We start from the raw sequence: 19762 nt of genomic DNA on the forward strand, positions 1-19762 counted from the left end.
AAACTCAGGATTAAGATGTGAAAAAACAACACATCCGTGTGGCTAAAGACGTGTCAATGTTGTGCCAGTATTCATTTGCAGGTGTAGTTTTTAAAGATATTGAATGGGCCGGTGACATTTAAAGCATTCTTTCACAATGTCATTTCCTCCTCTGTGGTATGTGATGTCTGATGGCTCTTGGTTTGTTGCCAGCCTTTCTTTTCTTTTCTTTTCTTCTTTTTTGTGCACAGGAGGTTATTCAAGGAAACAGAAAGTTTGCAAATAGTTTTTTTTAGCTGAATAAAGGCAGAAAAGAAAAATAGTTAAAATACTGGTGTCAAGCTAACGAGCAAACAATTATCCTACAAATCACATCAACTATAATGACAGATTTTTGTTATTTGACACATTAAACCGATGTCTGTTTTGGGAATGATTCCGTCACCGCGTTGTTATTGGTCGTCCGAATGAAGGTCTGATGGGGGTCAACTGGTCTGTACGAGCCAGTGTAGTAAATTTCCTTGACGTGCCTTCTATTTAATTCACGCCGTGTGCTTTAGTGTCAAAACAGAGCTGCTAGATGGTTTCTTTCATTAATTTACGCCACAATGAAGAGTTGCATCAGACCCCGCTAATGAGTTTGTGTCTCCCGCGTTAGTGATTATGGGAGGACAGTGCTAATTTGTGTAAACTGCCAGACTCTGTCTCAGGGTGTGATGAAGGAATAAGAAATGAATGCCCATAAACAAAGTCACTGTTTATGTAGCTGCTATGTGTGTTAGAGTTTCATTTTCTATTTCAGGCTAAAAAAAAACAACATTACTCCACTAGTATTTTGACTTATGTAAATACAGGCAATTTCTGGGACATTTCTACCAAATGGTCTCATTTATACGGTGCTTTTCTATTGCTAAAGGTAATTCTTAGGTAGGATTGGTCCTTCTAAGTCAGATCCTCCAAAAATTTTTCCAAGTACTTGAATAATAAAAATCAAGCATGTGCATCACTGAAAAACATTCCACCCAAAATTGGCACTATATTTTCAAGTGTGCAGGGAATTGTGGGTGCTTTGCTGAGGGTACACACAAAGCAGGCTTTTGAATTCTTTGACTGAAGGACTTGATCCTTGAAAAAAAATAAAATGATGTTGAATCTTAGACATGCAGCCATGGAAGGTCCTTTTGTGACCAACATAATTCATTTAACTTTACAGAAGACCAAAAATATCCAAACTTTTTACTTTAAAAGCAAAGATTAACATCCAATAGTTGAAAACAAATGCATGTAGCAGAAACCTTGTGGCATAGCTGCACATATTCATTTTGTGACCCTCGAGTGGGGATCGATAGCTTTTCAAAGATGGACTTTTGTCACATTAAAAAGACATAATTTTTGAAGTTTTAAAATAAATTTCAGACAATTTTTCAGTGTTCTACCATTATCATTATTACATACAATGGAGTGGGGAGGCTGTTGTGATGGACTACCAACCACAACTAATATATACTGGTATTGACACACAATGTACGAAGCCATCGAGCACTTGCAGAGAGATGATCCCAGTCTTGTTAAATGGCAGGAGCTGCAGGCAGCATAAGACATGCCTTAAATTAGCATGCTTTGTGTTATAGTGCAGTGTTGATAGTTTTACTATTACAACTGCACAATGAAGGCTGGAGCAGTCCATGACACATTAGCTTTCTCTCTCTGACAGTGATAACAGCAGCACTAAAGCTCTGATCAAGATGTTCTGTTGAAGTGTTACAGTTATGTGTTACAGCATGTATTAGTTTTAGAAACGTATACTGAATATTGACAAAAAAAAGAGGAACGATCCTCTTGATCTAATTAAAACAAAAGACTTCACCACTGTTGTCAGACCATTATAATTAAAAGATAGATATACACATAATTGTAAACTACTTATTAATTCTGCGTGGACTAAATGTTTAATAAGGGCAGACAAACATTCACTCATTCAGTCAATCAGCAGTCACCAATGAATGGTGGAAAAACACAGCGGGAGCACTAACGACGGGCCGTCTACAGAATACCAACACTGCCACCTTTTGGTCAAACAGGGAACGACACTGTCCCCTATGAGACGTTAAATGCAGACAGCAGGATGTGGCACAGTCGCTAAAATAGGAGTTATTCTCTGTCCGTTGCATTTATCTTATAGGTCGAGCACAATTCCACCGAGTCTGTTTCTCTTTCTGTATAATGAAGGACTGTGATGGTGCTTTATCACTTGAACATCCTCATCCCCAACATTAGCTCAGATATAATGAGGGTTACTCAGAGGACGGGGGCCCTCTCCACAGAATGATAAAAGACCCCAGAGTGCGTCAGTGACACTGCATCGGTCATTAGCCTGGCTCACTTTGCCCTTTCATGTATTTCTAAATAAGTGCCTTCCTGTGGGTTTAACAGACCACCTAATCTGCCTACTTAGAGGTGCAGGCGAACAGTGGAAAATCCAGAGAGGTGAGTGTCAGGCAGGTAAATGTGCTTATCAGGGCTGTGACATGTTTAGCCTCTCTGGTGGAAAGGCTGCCACAGGCTTTCAAACCAGGTAGGTTTTTTCCGGCGATATAAATTATAGTGGATTCAGGTATTTATGTGGAGTATGCCATAAGTGTGGCACAGTGGCTTCCATTAATGTATTTCTCTTTTTACTTTGACTTTTAAGGTGAACAGTGGGTTTAAAAATCTGCCAGGTGCTGGCCTGCATGATCAATACATATATAGTTCACTTATCTGATGCTGTAAAGCATCCTGCGTTGCAGACAAATGGCCGATTGATTTGAGGGCCATGTGGAATCTTTCAGTGTTGACATTAAAGGCTGTGCATGAAAAATGAAAGCAACATTCCCAGAAGACTGCAGAAATATCACCGGAAGCCATCATACCCCTACAGGAATTCTTCAGAATTTAAACTAAAGAAAGAATAAGGTCACTATGAACTTCCTTCTGAGTAAGAGAGGCATAAATATTCCCTAAAGCAAAACTGAAAGAATTTGGCAAATTCTTCCCGTCTTTCTATTTGGATCTCAAAACCATTGGGATCAAAGTTATTAAGAGTGGAACACAAGCAGCTTTTTAGAATTTCCAACTAAAGAAGGCACACAATCATACTTAAAGTCTGCCAGATTTCCCTATTGCATAATATTTTTTCCCCTTGTATCCTTCATGCAATCACTATTTTCAAAATGATGTATGGTCAGTTGTTGCCTGGTGATGTAGTCAACCTGATTTTCTCACTGTGAAATGAGTTTCACTGACCTGGCCACCCCCGGGGGTTCAGTGATGGAAGCCCACGACTGCTTCATCTTGAGGGTGGCGTTATACAATTCCTGACATGTAAGATAAGGCTGTAAGGTTAATATAAACAGCGGCAGTATATCACTGTCAAACACAAGCAAAACAGGCCGTTGGCACTCTAGATGGCAGAAGAACAATCAATGCAAAGTGAGTAACTGCTGGGTTACTTGACTAAACTGGGTCACAGAATGGCCCAAAGCGATTTAGAAATGACAACCGTAACAATTCAATTCAGTGGTTAATGCCAACAACACTGTATAGTGTCCATACAGTACGTCATCCGTGCAACATCCCTGTCTGCCAGCAGAGGGCAGCCTGCAGCACAAAGTCAGTTCAATTCCATTTCACCAGCTGTAACGATAAATGAACATCTCATGCATTTTTGTGCCTGTTGTGATTCAGAGTCAATAATGTGCAATAGTTACAAAGGAAAAGCATTTATTCAGCAGCAGTGTTGCTGCAGAGATAGAAGCGTACTCACAGTAGTAGGCAGTAAAAGACAAAAGGGGGGGATGTTATACAGAATGATGTAGGCAGTGGTAGAAACATCTTGTCTACTGTAGCACTTGATTTAACAACAGTTAAGAATGTGGCGCCTTTGTTGAAGCTTCACTCAAAGACACAGTAAGGTAGTAAGATAAATGTACACTCTGTTATTCAATATACACACTGCACATCCACAAACATAGTCTAATTTTGTTGGCACGAACTGTTTGACTCCACTCGGAATGAAGCCTCCTTCTTAGGCTTTGGCAATGTAGTGCATGTTATTGAAAAGGACCAAAGAATAAAAACGAGTTCAGTAGGATTAATAAGAAGTTCCTGATTATAATGTAGAAGCAGGGTGGCCTCCTGGATTGTCAATACCTGCCTCAGAGCACAAGAAACAGCAGAGAATCCGTACTTCAACAGCCATGTAAAAACAGGGAAGAAGCTCAACTGTCAGAAGCATGGAAAGTGCTGGATTACACAAATATGGCAGAGCACCGTTAAGATCAACAGGCTGGCTCTCTTCGATTAGAAAAACCTTATTTACCTACAATAAAAACACAAGTAACCACATTACAACCTTGTTTTCACAGCCTCAAAATAAACAGATGTTAAAAGTGAGTTCTGAGTAAATGGCGAATGCCCTTAGCAGACACTTGTAGAGTTTCAGTCTTTATTTTGCAGCTTTCTTCGTGAAAGATTGCAAAGTGTCTTCTGATTGATTTGTGGTCATGTCAGCGCTGAGATATCTGACAATCAATGTAAAAATTACCCTGTTTGGCAACGGCTTTCTCTGATTGCACTGCTTGATTCTTTTGCAGTCAGAAAATTACAATGGTGTACTGAAAAGGCCTCAAGGGCTCAAAAATGAACGCATTTGAAACTTTTACAGATCGATGAATGAGACCGACATGTTCAAAGGACAGACTCAGAGTGTCGTCACCAATGATTTCAAAGATGGTAGACAGCAGCATTAGGAGTTGTAAGATTTAGAAATGTAATGAACGCTGACTCGGGGGTTCATACTCCGACAACAAATATGCAGGTTAATATTCAGAGCGGATTAAAGAAATTAAGGGCACTGTTTACTTGACAAAAACACACTGAACCAAAATTAAAGGCAGTATAATCGCTGAGTTAAACAGTGGAGCAGCAGAGTTAGTGTCAGTGGCAGTTTGGTCATCGGCTAACAGTGAGCCATTAAGCACTGCAGTCCAAGTCACAACAGTGGTCATCTTCCAATAAGACAGAAAGTCAGATTTCATTCATTAAAATGGCATCAAAGTGGCTGGGATTGTTCTAGACACTAAACTATAAGAATCTAATCAGATTTTATTTAAAACCAAGATGCTCTGCTTTGTTCCCCAGCATTATAGTTGTATTGTTGTTATTGTCCATGAGGAGTTCAAAGTAAACAGCATCTTTCTTTGAAACTCTTCTTGTTCTTCTTGTTCTTTCCCTTCCCGTTTTTGTCTTTGTTTTCGGACATTTTCTTGCCCCGTACTTCACGCATCAGGTCAAAGAACACCTGGAGAGAAATCAGTTGAGTTCACTTGTAACCGTCATGACATGCAAATTTTATTGATAGAATCCCAAATTAGATTATATGTGTTTTTTTGTCATGTTTGCTATTGTGGAGATTTTTGGTTGTGTTTAGATTCTTATCCACACAGAAAACCATCCTGAAAGCTGGTCATACATTTGACCCCAAACATAAGTCTTGAGGTACCTTAAAAGGAAAAATTCTTGCACACAGCTCTAATGACCAAATCACTGTGAGACAGCAGGAAGAGTCAGGAGGACAGTAAAAATCCCCAAAACTACTGCGGCAAGCTCACAGAGACGCTTTAAGAACTTGCCTTCAAAGCACCTTTAACACCTGCGTGCACTTATTTCTACCATTTATTGTACACCGCATTTCTATACTTTCATCCTTGAAAAACACTTCGTACCTAGCTTTAATATACTTTGTGTGTTCCACATGCTAAGTGTGCTGTGTGAGCAGTCAAACCTTGTCCACATTGGCTCTGGTTTTGGCTGAGGTCTCCACATACTGGACGCCCCACTCCTCGGCCTTCCCGCGGGCCTCGTCCACAGACACCTGCCGACGCTCCTCCAGGTCCGATTTGTTCCCCACCAGGAGCAGTGGAATCTTGTCCTCCTCCGCCTTCACCCGCAAGATCTGCTCCCTGCCAGCACAGCACGAATCACTTTGTTAATGAAGACTCTCAGTTATCCAGGTCGTTTTCATTCAAAAGGTTGAATACTGTATTCTCTGCTCTTACCACTATTATGATCTATAATCTAAAAACTGAATGCAAGGCTGTGATGACATTTTCTAAATACCAAGCTTCTAAACTAGATTTGTTTTGAAAATTTTGGCCTAAAGGAATTTCTCAGAAAAGAAACCTCAAATCAGTTTTGATGTGTAGCAGCAAACAGCAACTATCCAGTGTCTGTTAAATGCTAAACTAAAGTTCAGTACCTAAATTCAGCAGTTGCAGTGAAGGACTCATGCTCTGTGATGGAGAAAACCAGCAGAAAACCCTCCCCGCTGCGAAAGTAGTTGTCCCTGATAGCAGCATAGTCCTCTTGGCCGGCTGTGTCCAGGATGTCAATCTGGACCTCCTCCCCATCAAGAACCACCTTCTTCCTGTAGCTGTCTGCCTTCGTGGGCTCATAGTCCTCCACAAACTGTAGATGCAAAGATATTTTTAAAGTGTGAAAGACGTCACAAACAGCATTCACATGTGTAAAAGATCAGTAATGCGGCCGATATAAACAGCATTTCCGGATGGGGGAGAAATTCTGCACATTAGCGACTTGAGACCATGACCGTCTCTGCCCTCGTTTAAAATCTGTTGTCACAACAAGCAGCATCCACGATCAAGCAGGAGAGTATTTTTATGGGTGCATTTCTTAACCTTTCAGCAGTTTAGTGAGTGACTTTGTTCTAATGTGACAGTTTTACTGTTTTTGAAAGGAACACTTGCTGCAATCATTTCACATTAAGGGTTTCCATTGGTGACTCGCTGAATAAAAGGCTTCAAATTTGAAGCTTTTAAAGCAAGGTCTGACTTAACCACAGTTCCAAGTGAAGTAATAGCTAGCATAAGAAAAACAACCACTGTCAAACCCTGTCTTTTGTATTATTGATGTGTTTACATGGAACCCACAGCATTAGTGTTAAGGCTGTGTTGACTTACCTCATCATACATGAACTGCAGGGTGAGGGCTGACTTCCCTACGCCTCCACTTCCCACCATGATCACCTTGTGCAGTGCCAGAGAGCTCTGGTTTTTACTTTTACTGGTAGCCATCACTGGATTCTTTTTTGTGATTCTCTTACACACTCAAACACATGTGCACACACACTCACACACACAAAGACAACCTGTGAATGACAAAAGGGGAAACACGTCAGTGCCTATGGTAAATAATCAGAATACCCAGACGGAACATAAATGTGTGGACAAGTGCAGGGACAGATGGCTGTCGTTACTTAACAGCTTTCACTGTGACTGTAACTTCCCGTGCCAAGGCTCTAGGCTTTGCTCCAACAAATCTTGAATCTTAACCCGCCCTGCCCACCCTTCATTGCTTCTATTAAAGTGCCAAATTGCCTACTCATGAATCCTAGAACTTTATAAAGTTCGCCATCAAAAGGTCATTGCAACTGAGCAGAAGTAATGAAGCCATCATTCTCCACTGTGGAGCAGCATTTACAAATGCATTAAAATAGGGCATCATGTGCTAAACTCGTTAAAAAGAAGGGAGGCGTGAGTGGCCATCTATCTGCTTTATAATGGCCCTGCCCTCAAAGGTGAAAGCTCAGAGTCAATAGCTTTTCCCTGACTTCAGTCTCATTTAAAAAATAACTTCCAATAGAGTGCAAACTGACTATATTGTAAATGCCTGCCATGTTTTAAATTGCACTTAATTTGTATGGACATTCAATTGTTGGTCAAATGCACTCTGTTCAAAAATAGTCTGGTCTTCTCTATTAGTATATATTGCAACAAAGATCTTGTTAATGATAACCATGACCATAGACAACTGACAACAATAGACAATGTGCCCGAACTACTGTATCCTGTGTACTCATGACTCTGCAAAAGTCATCAATTCCTGTTGGGTAGCTGACTGCATACACTGCTTGACATCCTGACATTCAATTAATTCTCATCTGAGTTTAATGCATAATCATAAACTGCTGTTAGCCGGATAGGACACTGGATAGGTCATCGCCCTGTCCAGTCCTTGAAAATTTGTGAACCCTTTAGAATTGTCTATATTTCTGTGTAAATATGCCAAAGAAGGTCCCAAAGTAAACCAAGACAGCCTGATGTATGGTGTGGTGTAAGTATTGAGGAACTGGCTAAAATGCCTTCAAGCTGATCAGCAGATACCAGAAATGATTAGTTGCCCTTATTGCTGCACAAAGAGGTCACAACAGATACAGAAAGTGAAGGTTTACATACTCTTGTCACATTCAGATATGTAATCGTGGACTATTTTTCCTCAATAAATAAAAAAACACATATAATAGTCCTGTCTCATGTGTCTTATTTGGTTCTCTTTGTCTACTTTAAGGACTTGTGTAAATGCTGTTGTGCTGAAGCTTTAGGGTCATATTTCTGCAAAAATACTAAAAATTCCAAAGGCTTCATAAACTTCCAAGCAGCCCTGTATCTGTGATCTGACACTCTCTTCCAAGTGACTCATTACTATTGCATCATGAGACCAATCCCTTTTTTCCCTACCTCCATCATTTTATTGCTCTCTGTAAAAAGAAAGATCCTCCCCGCCTCTTGGGATGTCACACTAATGGGAGCACAGAGCTGGTTCATGGCATTATTCATAATGTGCTCCTCCCAAACAGTAAACATTTCATATCTGGTTCTTACAGTGCCACAACTCTGCACTGAGAGGAGAGAAAAAAAAACCTCTCACATCAACATTTCGTTACAAATGCAGAGAAAATGTCACAGCCACATATCAGCCCAGCTACAAAGTCCTGGTGCGAAAAATCATAAGCAACTATTTCCATGTTGACAAGTGACAAAAGTGAGACTGTGCATGAAAGAATGTGTTGTAACATTTCTTTGCACCTTCCAAAAGCAGAACACATATTACCCTCCACTCTGCCAGTTACAGTGTGACTGTTGATGTTGAGGATGTGGCATCATGGTTCCACTCTCTCTCACCAGGAAGTGAAGTCTGACCTGTGTGCTCTTCCTGTCTTTGTTATCAGTAAGCAGGCCAGTGAAAGGGCTCATAGGAAGGATACCCACACAAACATAAAGCAATTACACACCTTCTAAAATGTGAAACTCAGCACTAATGCACAGGGGGCAGAATTTAAATTATTCAAGTGTAACCCACTTCCCTATGTACAAGCACAGATAAAACATCACGTATAAAGCAAAAACAGACTGATGGCACAATAAAAGAAAATGCTTAGCACATGTGTTTAGTGCAAAGTTTCCAAAGGAAGTTCAGAAAAAAAGGGGGGAGGGGTCCTGTCATAGTTCCACTAGCTGCAAACATAATGCCAGGTTAAAATGGGGGACACTGGCTTAAAGGAAGGAGGGATTCATATTTAGGCATGACCCAGATATGGAACTGGAGACTGCTTAGTATGGGTTATGGGTTAGTTATGGGAAAGAAGAGGCACATTCTAACAGACCACTCTGGTTGCTAAGCTCCTGAAAAATAGATGACACCGGTGGGCTACAAGAATTCATCAAGATTCCCTTTGGAGGATGGCCCAGTGTTCCATCCACGCTCTCCTCAACACTTTGGCAGGGATGCAATGAGGACTCACACAGATAGATACTAATAAAAGATTGCAGCAAACAGATCACACACAATATCAGAACACACAATAATGCTGCCTGGTCTTGCGTGAAAGGTCATTTGCTTAAAAATAGTACCATCAATGCACTTTTAGTATATATATTTTTATATATAATAAAATATATATATATTTTTAATATTTAAGCACCAAACAATATTACACTTGTTCATTCTATTAGGTGATTAAAATAGCTTTAAAGTGTTGAGGGATATTTATCCTAACCGGTTTTATCCATGTGCAGAGCAGTGTACTCTCCTTTTGGAGGCAAATCAACTCATAGGCTTGTACTGAAATTAGAAGGAAGCTGAAAATGTGAATTTTTCTGCACGTAGACATCTTAGGCAAACTACAGAAAGCCTGAGGATGCCCTTTCTCTCTAGCCCTCTCCTTCCATTCCTAAGATCCCAGGGGTGAGGGGATTTCCTTTCCCCGTCTGATGAAGAAAGCAGGGGCTTTTCTTGGCCGGTAACAAGTCTCCAAATTCCAAGGATCTGTGAAAGAGATTAACTTCTTCTCTCATCATCAATATCTGGTCAACTGAGTCAATCAAAACACGCCAAGGTGGCCCTGGGATACAATGTGAGGGAAATGCATCAGAGAAATATTGTAACATTTATCTTGTAAACTCCATCTCCATTTCCACTCACCAATGACTCTGTGGTCTGTCAGTCTGGTTGTATATAAACAAATCCTCCCTTAATAATTCAGCTGTCAGCAGAGCAAAACTCTCTGAATAATGAAACAAATCAAAGCAGCTGCTGCGTCCCATCCAATTTCTACCACTTGTACCACTCCCAGACTGAAAAAGTCTTCTCCCACTCCAGAAAACATGAAGGAGGAACTTGGCCCATGTGGCAACAGCAACCTGTGTAGCCAGTCGCAATTACACCTCATACGGACAAAACAGTATCATGAGGTCTTAGCACAAGAATGTGTTTTTTGTGACACAGCGCTGGAATTCGAAATCTTCTGGATTGTTTATCACAGAGAAATGCGATGCATTATTTAACAGCAAAACACTGCAGGGGGATTGTGGGTATGCGTGCCGTCTTTAAAATATAAGTAAGTTACAGTGGGCTCTGCCAGGGGAGATCAGGAAATTATTTAGCCAACTTAGAAAAACTGCAAACAGCAAGGAAGAAATTTTCAAAAAGCACCCAGCAATGCATACTAACAACCATTAGCTAAGGAAGCGTACAGAGGAGCCTTTGACGAAACTGGGCAGCAGAGACCTAAATCCTTTTTGTGTTACAATCCTGTTCCTACTTCAGCAACACTAAGAGCTGTTATTTTCTCAAATGCATCTGTATTCTAAACCCGCTTTAACTCTTATTCATATGAAAATGATCATCGTGGTGTAAATGTAAAGCAGTCCTTACTGATCCCTTGAGTATCCAAAAAATGACTCATGCAAAATATGGCTTTAGCCTGCAACAGACAACAGATAACTCTTTCAAGCTGCGCTGCAGCTGACCCCGACAATTTTATCCAAACACTCATGTCTTCCCCATTACCTAAGCATTCCACAGGATTGGTTCGGGGTAAACAGAAAGAGGAATTCACATCTCAGCATACTAATTTATTTGTTCTTGATGAGTAACTCTCTGCTGCTCACCATTTGCTATATAGCTTTTCATTTGCCTGACAAGAAACACAACTATCTCAGTGGCATACCACCTACACCACAGCAGGGAGATGTGGTGCATCATGGTTTTAAATTAGGTGGGGTGTAAAAAAAACATGAATTCCTCTCTGTTACACTCCCTTAAAGCTCAATGTCTACATGGCACGTGTGGTGCCTATAAATCTCATCACTTGACAGTTTTTGAAAAGACTGAATGTGCAATGCTTCTACACTAGAACCATATAGTTGTGACCTATAGCTTAAGTGCACACAGAGGTTTAACAAAATGGCAAAGGGAGTTAACTGTACTGTCAAAGTTTTTCCTGCCTTTGCCACAAGCTTCTACATGGATGTGCTCACTGTGATCCATTTATGGGCTCAGACAACCCTCTCACTGGTGAATTGATGTCTGGAGGAGTACAGAGCACATTCAGAGTGCAGGTGTGTGGCTATGGATGGATCAGCAGTGGAGCAAAAAGGGAGACTGAAGTGGTGTGAGTGATGAGAAGGATCTAAGATCTCTCCAAGCTGCACATATCCTCTAGCAAAGTATGTACCATGCAGTGCCAGGGGCAGGATAGTGTCAGATTATAGCCATTCTACACCAATATTAGCACAGATGTGTATTTTTTATATGTGTTTAACCCACAAAGTCAATGCCAACAGAAGAATAATCAAGGTTTGACTTAAGAGAAATGGAATTTGTGGCAGAGACATTATTGTCATAGACATCCAACCCCACATGAGTTGAAGTAAACAGGGATTTGTGCACAGTATTGTAGTGCGTCTTGTGAAACATAGTGCACTACCAAGACTACACAAGCAGCTGCCAGGTACTAACAAAGGACAGCATGACCCTGGGATAAAGTTACAGATAATTAATTCATTTCAAAATACTGAATTCAGCAAAAAATATTTATATAACTTGTTCCTCTTCCTTGTAAGAAACAGGATGTTATGTTGTTTCATTCAATAATTGCTCCTGTATGTATGCCAGTATGTCAAACTGCCTAACTTCAGGGGAAGAAAATTGATTGTATACGCAGTCAACAAGTTGTACATAAAGTCTTTTATGTCAATGGCCAGATCTATGACATGTTTTTTAAAATCTCATTAAGTAATTAACTGACAGTCAGAAAAAATATGTAAACCTTGCTTCCCCGCCTGTGCTGCTGACTAGTGCAGACAATTGATGATAGCTTTATGCAATTACCTACTTCACTTTCTCCAGCACATAATCACTCACTTTCCAAGTCCTGTAAAAAAAGGTATTCTGCTCTTACCCTGCACTCCCACTGCCAATATCATTAGCAGATGGTTTTGTGACTCCCCTGATATCACACACTAAGAACCCAGGTCAGTTATGGGCCTCATCAGGAAAAGTACAGAAGAGCAGATGGAGCTACCTTTGAGATGAGCCCAAAACAAAGGAAATGAAGCAGAAAGCATCATGCTCTGATGGGTTACAGTAACAGGAAGGAACCACAGGGTTTTGGATTAGGAAAATCATCTGAGTCAAGATAAAAGAATGGTTGGTGCACACAGATACAGATCTAGTAGGGGGAGGGAAAATCACACTCACTTGATTCTGTAACAATTCACAAATGCAAAAAATGTAATAGGTACATGCTGGATTTAATAACTGAATGAAATTTGGCACAAAGATGTAGTAGACTGACACAACACTGACTTTCTGGACAAATATATAATAGAAATATAAAATATATATTCTATTATATATATATATATATCTATATATAGAGAGAGATTTATATATTATTATATTATTGAAATGTTAATTCTATTCATTTTCAACTCAAGAATAATCAGAGGGCATTCTACCTGTATTAAAAAGCTACATGCCCTCATTAAAACCTGCTTCTGAGTAAAGTTCAAATTTCTCACAGTCATGAAATTATGCAGAAAACTCAAACACTTTGTCATACAGCATGATTCAGTCCCAAGATTTGCTCTACAAATAGCTGCATTTTCTAAACCAGCTTATTATTACAGTGATGAGAGAAAAATCAACAAAATACTTGGACAAATAAGCCATCACAAATATCTTCTATCAATACCTCATAAACAATCAATCCTCAGTGGATATATCAACTTATTGTCACATACTTTTGCTGCCAAACAGCTCCTGGACTAGTTTCCCTGAATCTGTTGGGATTCTGCTTGAATCAGCATTTCACTCGTGAGTTGTGGAGGTGGGGTTGAGTGCATGTGATTCCAGAGGAGATCATAAAACAGCAAGTAGTGTTAACTGGTCATAAGTCACCTAAGACACAACAGACCGGATGACCAATTACATTTGTTACCAACTTTCTAAAACACCAAATTGATGAGATAGAAGTATTACATGTTGCTTTGGCAACATTGTTCTAACCACAAACAAAATTAAAAAAACGCACATAGGAGCTGAAAACGTTATCCAGCAGCGCCCGACACTACAGCCTGTATGTATGTAAACATTACACAGGCTATTCTGAATGGTTTTAATTGACACAGTAGCAATATAAAGGGACAACGACAGACGTGTTAATTTTGTGATTTTAAGTTAGTAGATGATTACAGTAGTAGTTTTGATTACACCAGCATCATGTTGAACATCATTATGTTAAATACTCTATTTGTTGAGTTACAACCAGACTGGCTGAGGAGCTCACCAGGGTGTGTCAGCTCCTAACAGAGAAAACTTTTCAGCACATACTGCTTGGACTCATTCTCAGTTAGTATAATTATAATTATTATCACAATGCTAGTTTTATTAGCCTTAACAACACATAAGTGGTTCATTCACCTAAAGTAACTCAGCTATGTGTTTACACAACACCAAAAACACAAACACCCTCGCTTATGCTACTACGGTCAGTAATAAAGAACCTAAGTGTGCCAAACCACATTGCCAATGAAATAAGCACTGTAAAATATAAAACAGCCGTTAATACAAGTCATCCAAAAGAAAGAAAACTGGCGGACAGACAAGAAATTAGGGCAAAAGTCCACATTAGTAAAGCTAGTGCTAGCTAACCTAACAAAAACTAAACGTGACGCGTAATGTTAGCATTACCGTATGGCCGGTTAATATGGGCGTAAATCATTGTTGCTCAACAATAATGCTGCTATGAGCACACATGTGAACTATAAATGTATTGTTTGTTAGTTTTCCACCCATCTTGTGGTTAGCGGGCTCCCATTTGGACCTACTGGTCGCTCACCCTTCCTTAAATCAGGTGTTGTAACCTTAACACGTCTCTTCCTAAATACCGTGTTTAACACGTACGGTTATGTCACGGACACAGAGAAGCCCTGAAGACTTACCAAAGCAGGATTCTTGTTTCTGCTCTTGGTTGATGCTATCTTGCTGCCTGCATTGATAGCGCAACCCGAGGCATTAGTTCTCCAAATACAAACCGCTCCTGCAACAAAAGCCCCACCTTCCGGAAGTAAAAAGTACAGATGGCCGGAAGTGACGTCAATGCCACCTTCCCGTTATTATTTTTTCAAACATTTTATAATTACTTGATTTATGATTTGATTTTAATTCAATATAATATTACAAGAGGAAATTAAAGGGAAATTTCACTGTTGCAGCAGCAATGTGCAGGCACTCAGCGTGTTATACATAGATCTATAAGGTAAAGAACGATATAATTTAGAAGAAATATAGTGAAATACAGAATATACACTCAACAAAAATATAAACGCGTGTGTATCTTGTCCCAGTTCTTGCATGGCCAGCATACTCACCGGACATGTCACCCATTGAACATGTTTGGGATGTGCTTGACCGGCGTATACGACAGCGTGCACCAGTTCCCACTAATATCCAGCAACTTCGCACAGCCATTGAAGAGGAGTGGACCAACATTCCACAGGCCACAATAGACAATCTGATAAACTCTATGCGAAGAAGATGTGTTGCACTGCATGAGGCAAATGGTGGTCACACCAGATACTGACTGGTTCTGAGTCCCCAGACCGCCAATAAAGCAGAAACAAAATGCACATTTCAGGGTGGCCTTTTATTGTGGGCAGTTTGAGGTACACCTGTGCACTAATCATGATGTCAGATCAGCATCTTGATGTGGCACACCTGTGAGGTGGGATGGATTATCTCAGCAAAGCAGAAGTGCTCACTATCACACATTTAGACAGATTTGTGAACAATGTTTGAGAGGAATGGTAATATTGTGTATCTGGAATGAAGTTTAGATCTTCAAGTCCATCTCATGAAACATGGGAGCAAAAACAAAAGTGTTGCGTTTATATTTTTGTTGAGTGTATATACAACATAAAGTTATTAAATAATAAAAATGAAATTTACACTAACATCTAAGCATGTGCAAAATTTGTTATCAAACTAATAAATAAGTAAACATGTGTGCTTGTATTTTTCTTTTATCAACTATAACTATAAGCCTTTTCTACAATTTTCAACTCATTGGAATAAATTGTAAATTTTCTTCAAACTCCTTCAACTTTGACCTTCGACTATTTCTTCATGCTTTAGGTGACATAAAGCATTCAGCTGTCATTCTATAGTTCAGCGAGGGTCATTTTTTTCACCATTTTGATGAAGATCTGTTGATGTTCTCACAATGTGACATTCAAAGCCCAGAACCTACTGTCTGGCCTACAGGGGCATCTGTTCAGGAGGAAGTCTCTTCTCCTCTCCATTAGAATGCAATAAAAACCAAAAAGAAAACAACCAGGCATGACCTTTTATTTTACATGCTACAAACTCCACATCATTGAACAAGGAACCCAAAGTCACACAGTTTTAGGCCAATTCAGACAGTTTTTTAAATTTTCCTCAGACACAAATGGGAGCTTTTCCTGCTTAATTATCAGACATTAAACATCATATGTGCCAAATTTATCACTGCCAAGGAAGCATGTGACTGATGTCAGATTTTCAAAATAAAAGCCTTGAATAAATGACAAGACATTACTGAGTAGTTACTCCAAAGTAACATGGCCTTTTAAAACAAGTTCCACAAATTTTAGCCCCAATTCAGAGCAAATCCTTCAGCATGCAACAACTTTCTCTGAAAATGCTTTTTTAGTAATAGTTGCTATCAATTGATCTGCTGTTTTCCATATTTAATTGTAAAACAAGATAATAAGATAACGTTTGAAGAGAAAATCTTCAGACGTTATAGCTGATCATACTGCAACAATTAGTCATCGGTGATATTCATATCAAATTAAATTGACAAAAATGCATATTATTCAAATTTCCAAAGCAGTGTTTGCATAAAGTTCAGCAGGAACAAGTGAAGTGTTGTAACATAAACATGTAAAACCCATAAAACTCAATTTTAACAATTGAACCTTGAACTTTGGCTAAGCATTAACCCAAGTAATGTAAGAATCCCAGAAAACATTTTTATAGAGATTACAAAAAAAATCTAAATGCTAACACTGATTTTGGCCTCAGGCCCACAAGGGTAATAAGACAAATAGTTTCAGACAGACCCTGTTATAGGTAAGACTGAGACCTATTAAAATGCACATTGCTGTTGACCTCATTCAAACTCAGTGTGTAACAGTACAGTCAGGGCATGTTTTATTGTACTGCACCGTGGCTCTGAATAAGTGGGCATAAAAAATAACTGGAAGGATGGAAATGATACAACTGGGACCTCTGCAGGTCATATTTATGGAGTTGAGTAATCACATGTCATCATGCTCTCCCAACAGATTTAAATACAGGTACACAGACCACTGGCACTTAACGTTAAAGAAGAATATAAAGGTCTGCACTCGCACTATTTTTTCTCTCTCCTTGTTATAACTGCAGATAGGGAATGCTGCACTTACTGTATATGCAGCTCAGCCATATGTGGCCACTTTTAGTTTTGTATTCACTAGAGGTACACAACAGCATATAGTCTTTCGTTACAGACCCAAAAGGAACACATTATTGATGAAACATGCAATTTAATCATTTATATTTCCTCCCAGGGTGAATACAAAAATGGAAGAGCACAACATACAGTGGACTATATTTCATACGGATTATGCTGTAATTACAATAACATTTAAATATTAACTCAAAATCCAGCCTAGCTTATGCATTTGGATGGCTTTTAAACAGGCTCAACATATTTTATGTTACTGATGCATATTATTATTTTCACACCTTTTTATTTTTATTCACTCTCACTACTGCTTTTATTTTTATAGCCATAATTTAGTGAGTTTGTGTCCAGTATTTTAATGTTATACAACAATATTATTAGACTTTTGTCTCACTTGACGTGTCTGATTATCTTCTTATCAATCATATCTAAAGCACTATATCGTTGCATTGTTATGCATAAGAATATGCACTCTTACCATATTTCTAGCAATCATTTTTTATCTCCGAATCTTGTGCTTTGGGCAGAAAAACATCTCATATAATGCCCACAAACTCAAACTAATGTATGTCTAGGGGACCACCCCCTGTTTACAATATGCTACAGGCTGAGAAGGTGATGCACAGGTGATCGCTGCATTAAGATGAGGCAGCAAACAGTGTGGATGACTTGCTGCTCCAGCCAGATAATGATGTCGGCTCTTAGCTGGAAAGAACATTGGAGCTATTGCAGAAACCAATCCTCTAGATGGGAAGTACTTTCTACAAGTTTTACTGCTGTATTTACTGACACCCTCACAACTTATGAGGTCACTATAGGACAAGGTGCAATCACGTCTCAATCGTCACAGCATGCTACAGACACACACATCGGACCCAGTACACTTTGTAACACACACTTCCTTTTTTATATTGAGTGGATGCTTTTTTTATTTTGTTTCTTAAAAGAAGGCTAATTGAAGTTGTAATTGTGCAGTGAATGCCTTTCTTTTATCTTTCATCTTCAATATTTTTAACTTTCAAGGACTGGCATCTTTTCACACATTTATTCATATTTCTATGCTTTCATGAGTTGGAAGAAAAGCTTTGGCTTTTTAAAAGGGCTTATCCCAGATGTAAACCCCAGGACCTCTCACAGCCTAGTGAGATTCATAGCTCTAGATCAGCGGTGGATAAGTTTGTTTTTGCTTTTTTCATAAAGCAACTAAACAACAAAGCAAAGCACTGATTGTAAAGTCTTGATTAACAGACAGATGTTGCCATCATGGTGAAAGCCAACTGTTACAGTCTGAGCCTCTCCCTGCCTTTCCTCACTTTTCACACAGGTGAAGATAACATTGCTAGAGACAGTGATGAGCATTACAACTTACAAACCATCTGAGAGCCAAGGGGAAGAAATTTAAGCGAAACCAACTCTGCTGCCTTCTATTGATTTTTGATTGGTCATACCGTTTTCCAATGCAGGCTGAATTGAAAGGGCACAGGGGCCAGTTCCGACCCACAAGCTGTATCTTTATCCAGGTCTGCTTCACACTGTCCTACACACTGCTGTGATCAAACTAAACATCATGTTCAGCAGTTTCTCTGTCTTCCTTTTTACCTTTAAACCCTCGGCAGTGTGTTGGTCCTTCAGCGCCTCCACCTGGACAACAGCAGACATGACAATCAGCAGAACCAGTGACTTCACTCACACATCCTGCAGCTCATCTAACGAGTGGTCCACGGTGAAAATGCACTTTCACGCATATGTAGGATTAATAAACTAATGAAATTAACAGTGATATATAACATCCATTTTATGACATCCATATAAAACTGGTAGTTTGCTGTGGAAAACTCCATCATCATGAAATAGTTAGAAGCAAAAATGTCCACAGCAAGAAATCTCACCCTTCGAATTTGGTGCACAACCTGCTCTACTTAACAATTACAATTGCTGTGGGCTGCCAGAAGGATGATTTCAGTGTAGTGGCACTTGTGCCTGCACGGCTCTTAACCCTGAAAAAAAGGCCTCGAGCCAAGTCTGCTACTACATTGCACTGGGGAGTGTGTTCACATCAGCACTCTCTGTGGACACAAATTCAATTATAGAGAAGATTAACACCGCTGCACTTGTCAAGGACATTACAATCAACAAGGATGAGAAATTCCTTCCATATTGTCAAAGACCAACCAACGGTGTGGAACTAATCACTGACAAGATTCATCTACACCACCAGGTGCAGACCACCAGACAGACAGGTTGTGATTACTAACGAGGATAATGTCCAATCCCCTCAGGAAGTTCAGTAAATGTCTAAATCAGTAGTTTATCTCAAATTAGTGATGTTAGTTATAAGTAGGGTTTTTACAATATCCCTTGGATATTGACAATATGCATCTGTTAATATGTGCAATATCTGACAATCACATGTGAAACCATCACTCTGTACAGTCTGTATGTCAAGTGAACATACATTTATTTCACATAATTTCTGGTCAGCACAAAGGCCAATGTCTAAACGTGGCTACTACAGCTTTGTTACATTTCTCTTACTATAACAACGCAGCACATCGTCATTTATTAAAAACATTCATACATATTTGTTGATGGAGATACATGCTCCAAGCCTGT

At 39.4% G+C, this 19762-nt stretch overlaps 1 protein-coding gene across 1 annotated transcript; it reads right to left on the minus strand.

The window, feature by feature from the left end:
• Nucleotides 1-3724: 3724 nt before the first annotated feature.
• ralba (v-ral simian leukemia viral oncogene homolog Ba (ras related)) lies at nt 3725-14724 on the minus strand. Its single transcript, XM_028393585.1, has 5 exons — nt 14604-14724; nt 6999-7186; nt 6278-6486; nt 5804-5981; nt 3725-5320 (listed from the first exon to the last, which is right to left on the minus strand). The coding sequence occupies exons 2-5, from the start codon at nt 7110-7112 to the stop codon at nt 5198-5200; spliced, it is 624 nt and encodes a 207-aa protein (XP_028249386.1). The 5' UTR covers nt 7113-7186; nt 14604-14724; the 3' UTR covers nt 3725-5197.
• Between the last annotated feature and the right edge of the window lie 5038 nt (nt 14725-19762).

The sequence above is a fragment of the Parambassis ranga genome, chromosome 21 (assembly GCF_900634625.1).
Source record: "Parambassis ranga chromosome 21, fParRan2.1, whole genome shotgun sequence".
NCBI classification, from domain to species: Eukaryota; Metazoa; Chordata; class Actinopteri; family Ambassidae; genus Parambassis; species Parambassis ranga.

Coding starts and splice junctions, on each gene's coding strand:
- ralba (XM_028393585.1), bottom strand. CDS start 7,112: ATGGCTACCAGTAAAAGTAAAAACCAGAGCTCTCTGGCACTGCACAAG. Junction 6,487..6,998: donor TGCAGTTCATGTATGATGAG/GTAAGTCAACAC, acceptor TTGCATCTACAG/TTTGTGGAGGACTATGAGCC. Junction 5,321..5,803: donor CCAGAGCCAATGTGGACAAG/GTTTGACTGCTC, acceptor ATTTCTCTCCAG/GTGTTCTTTGACCTGATGCG.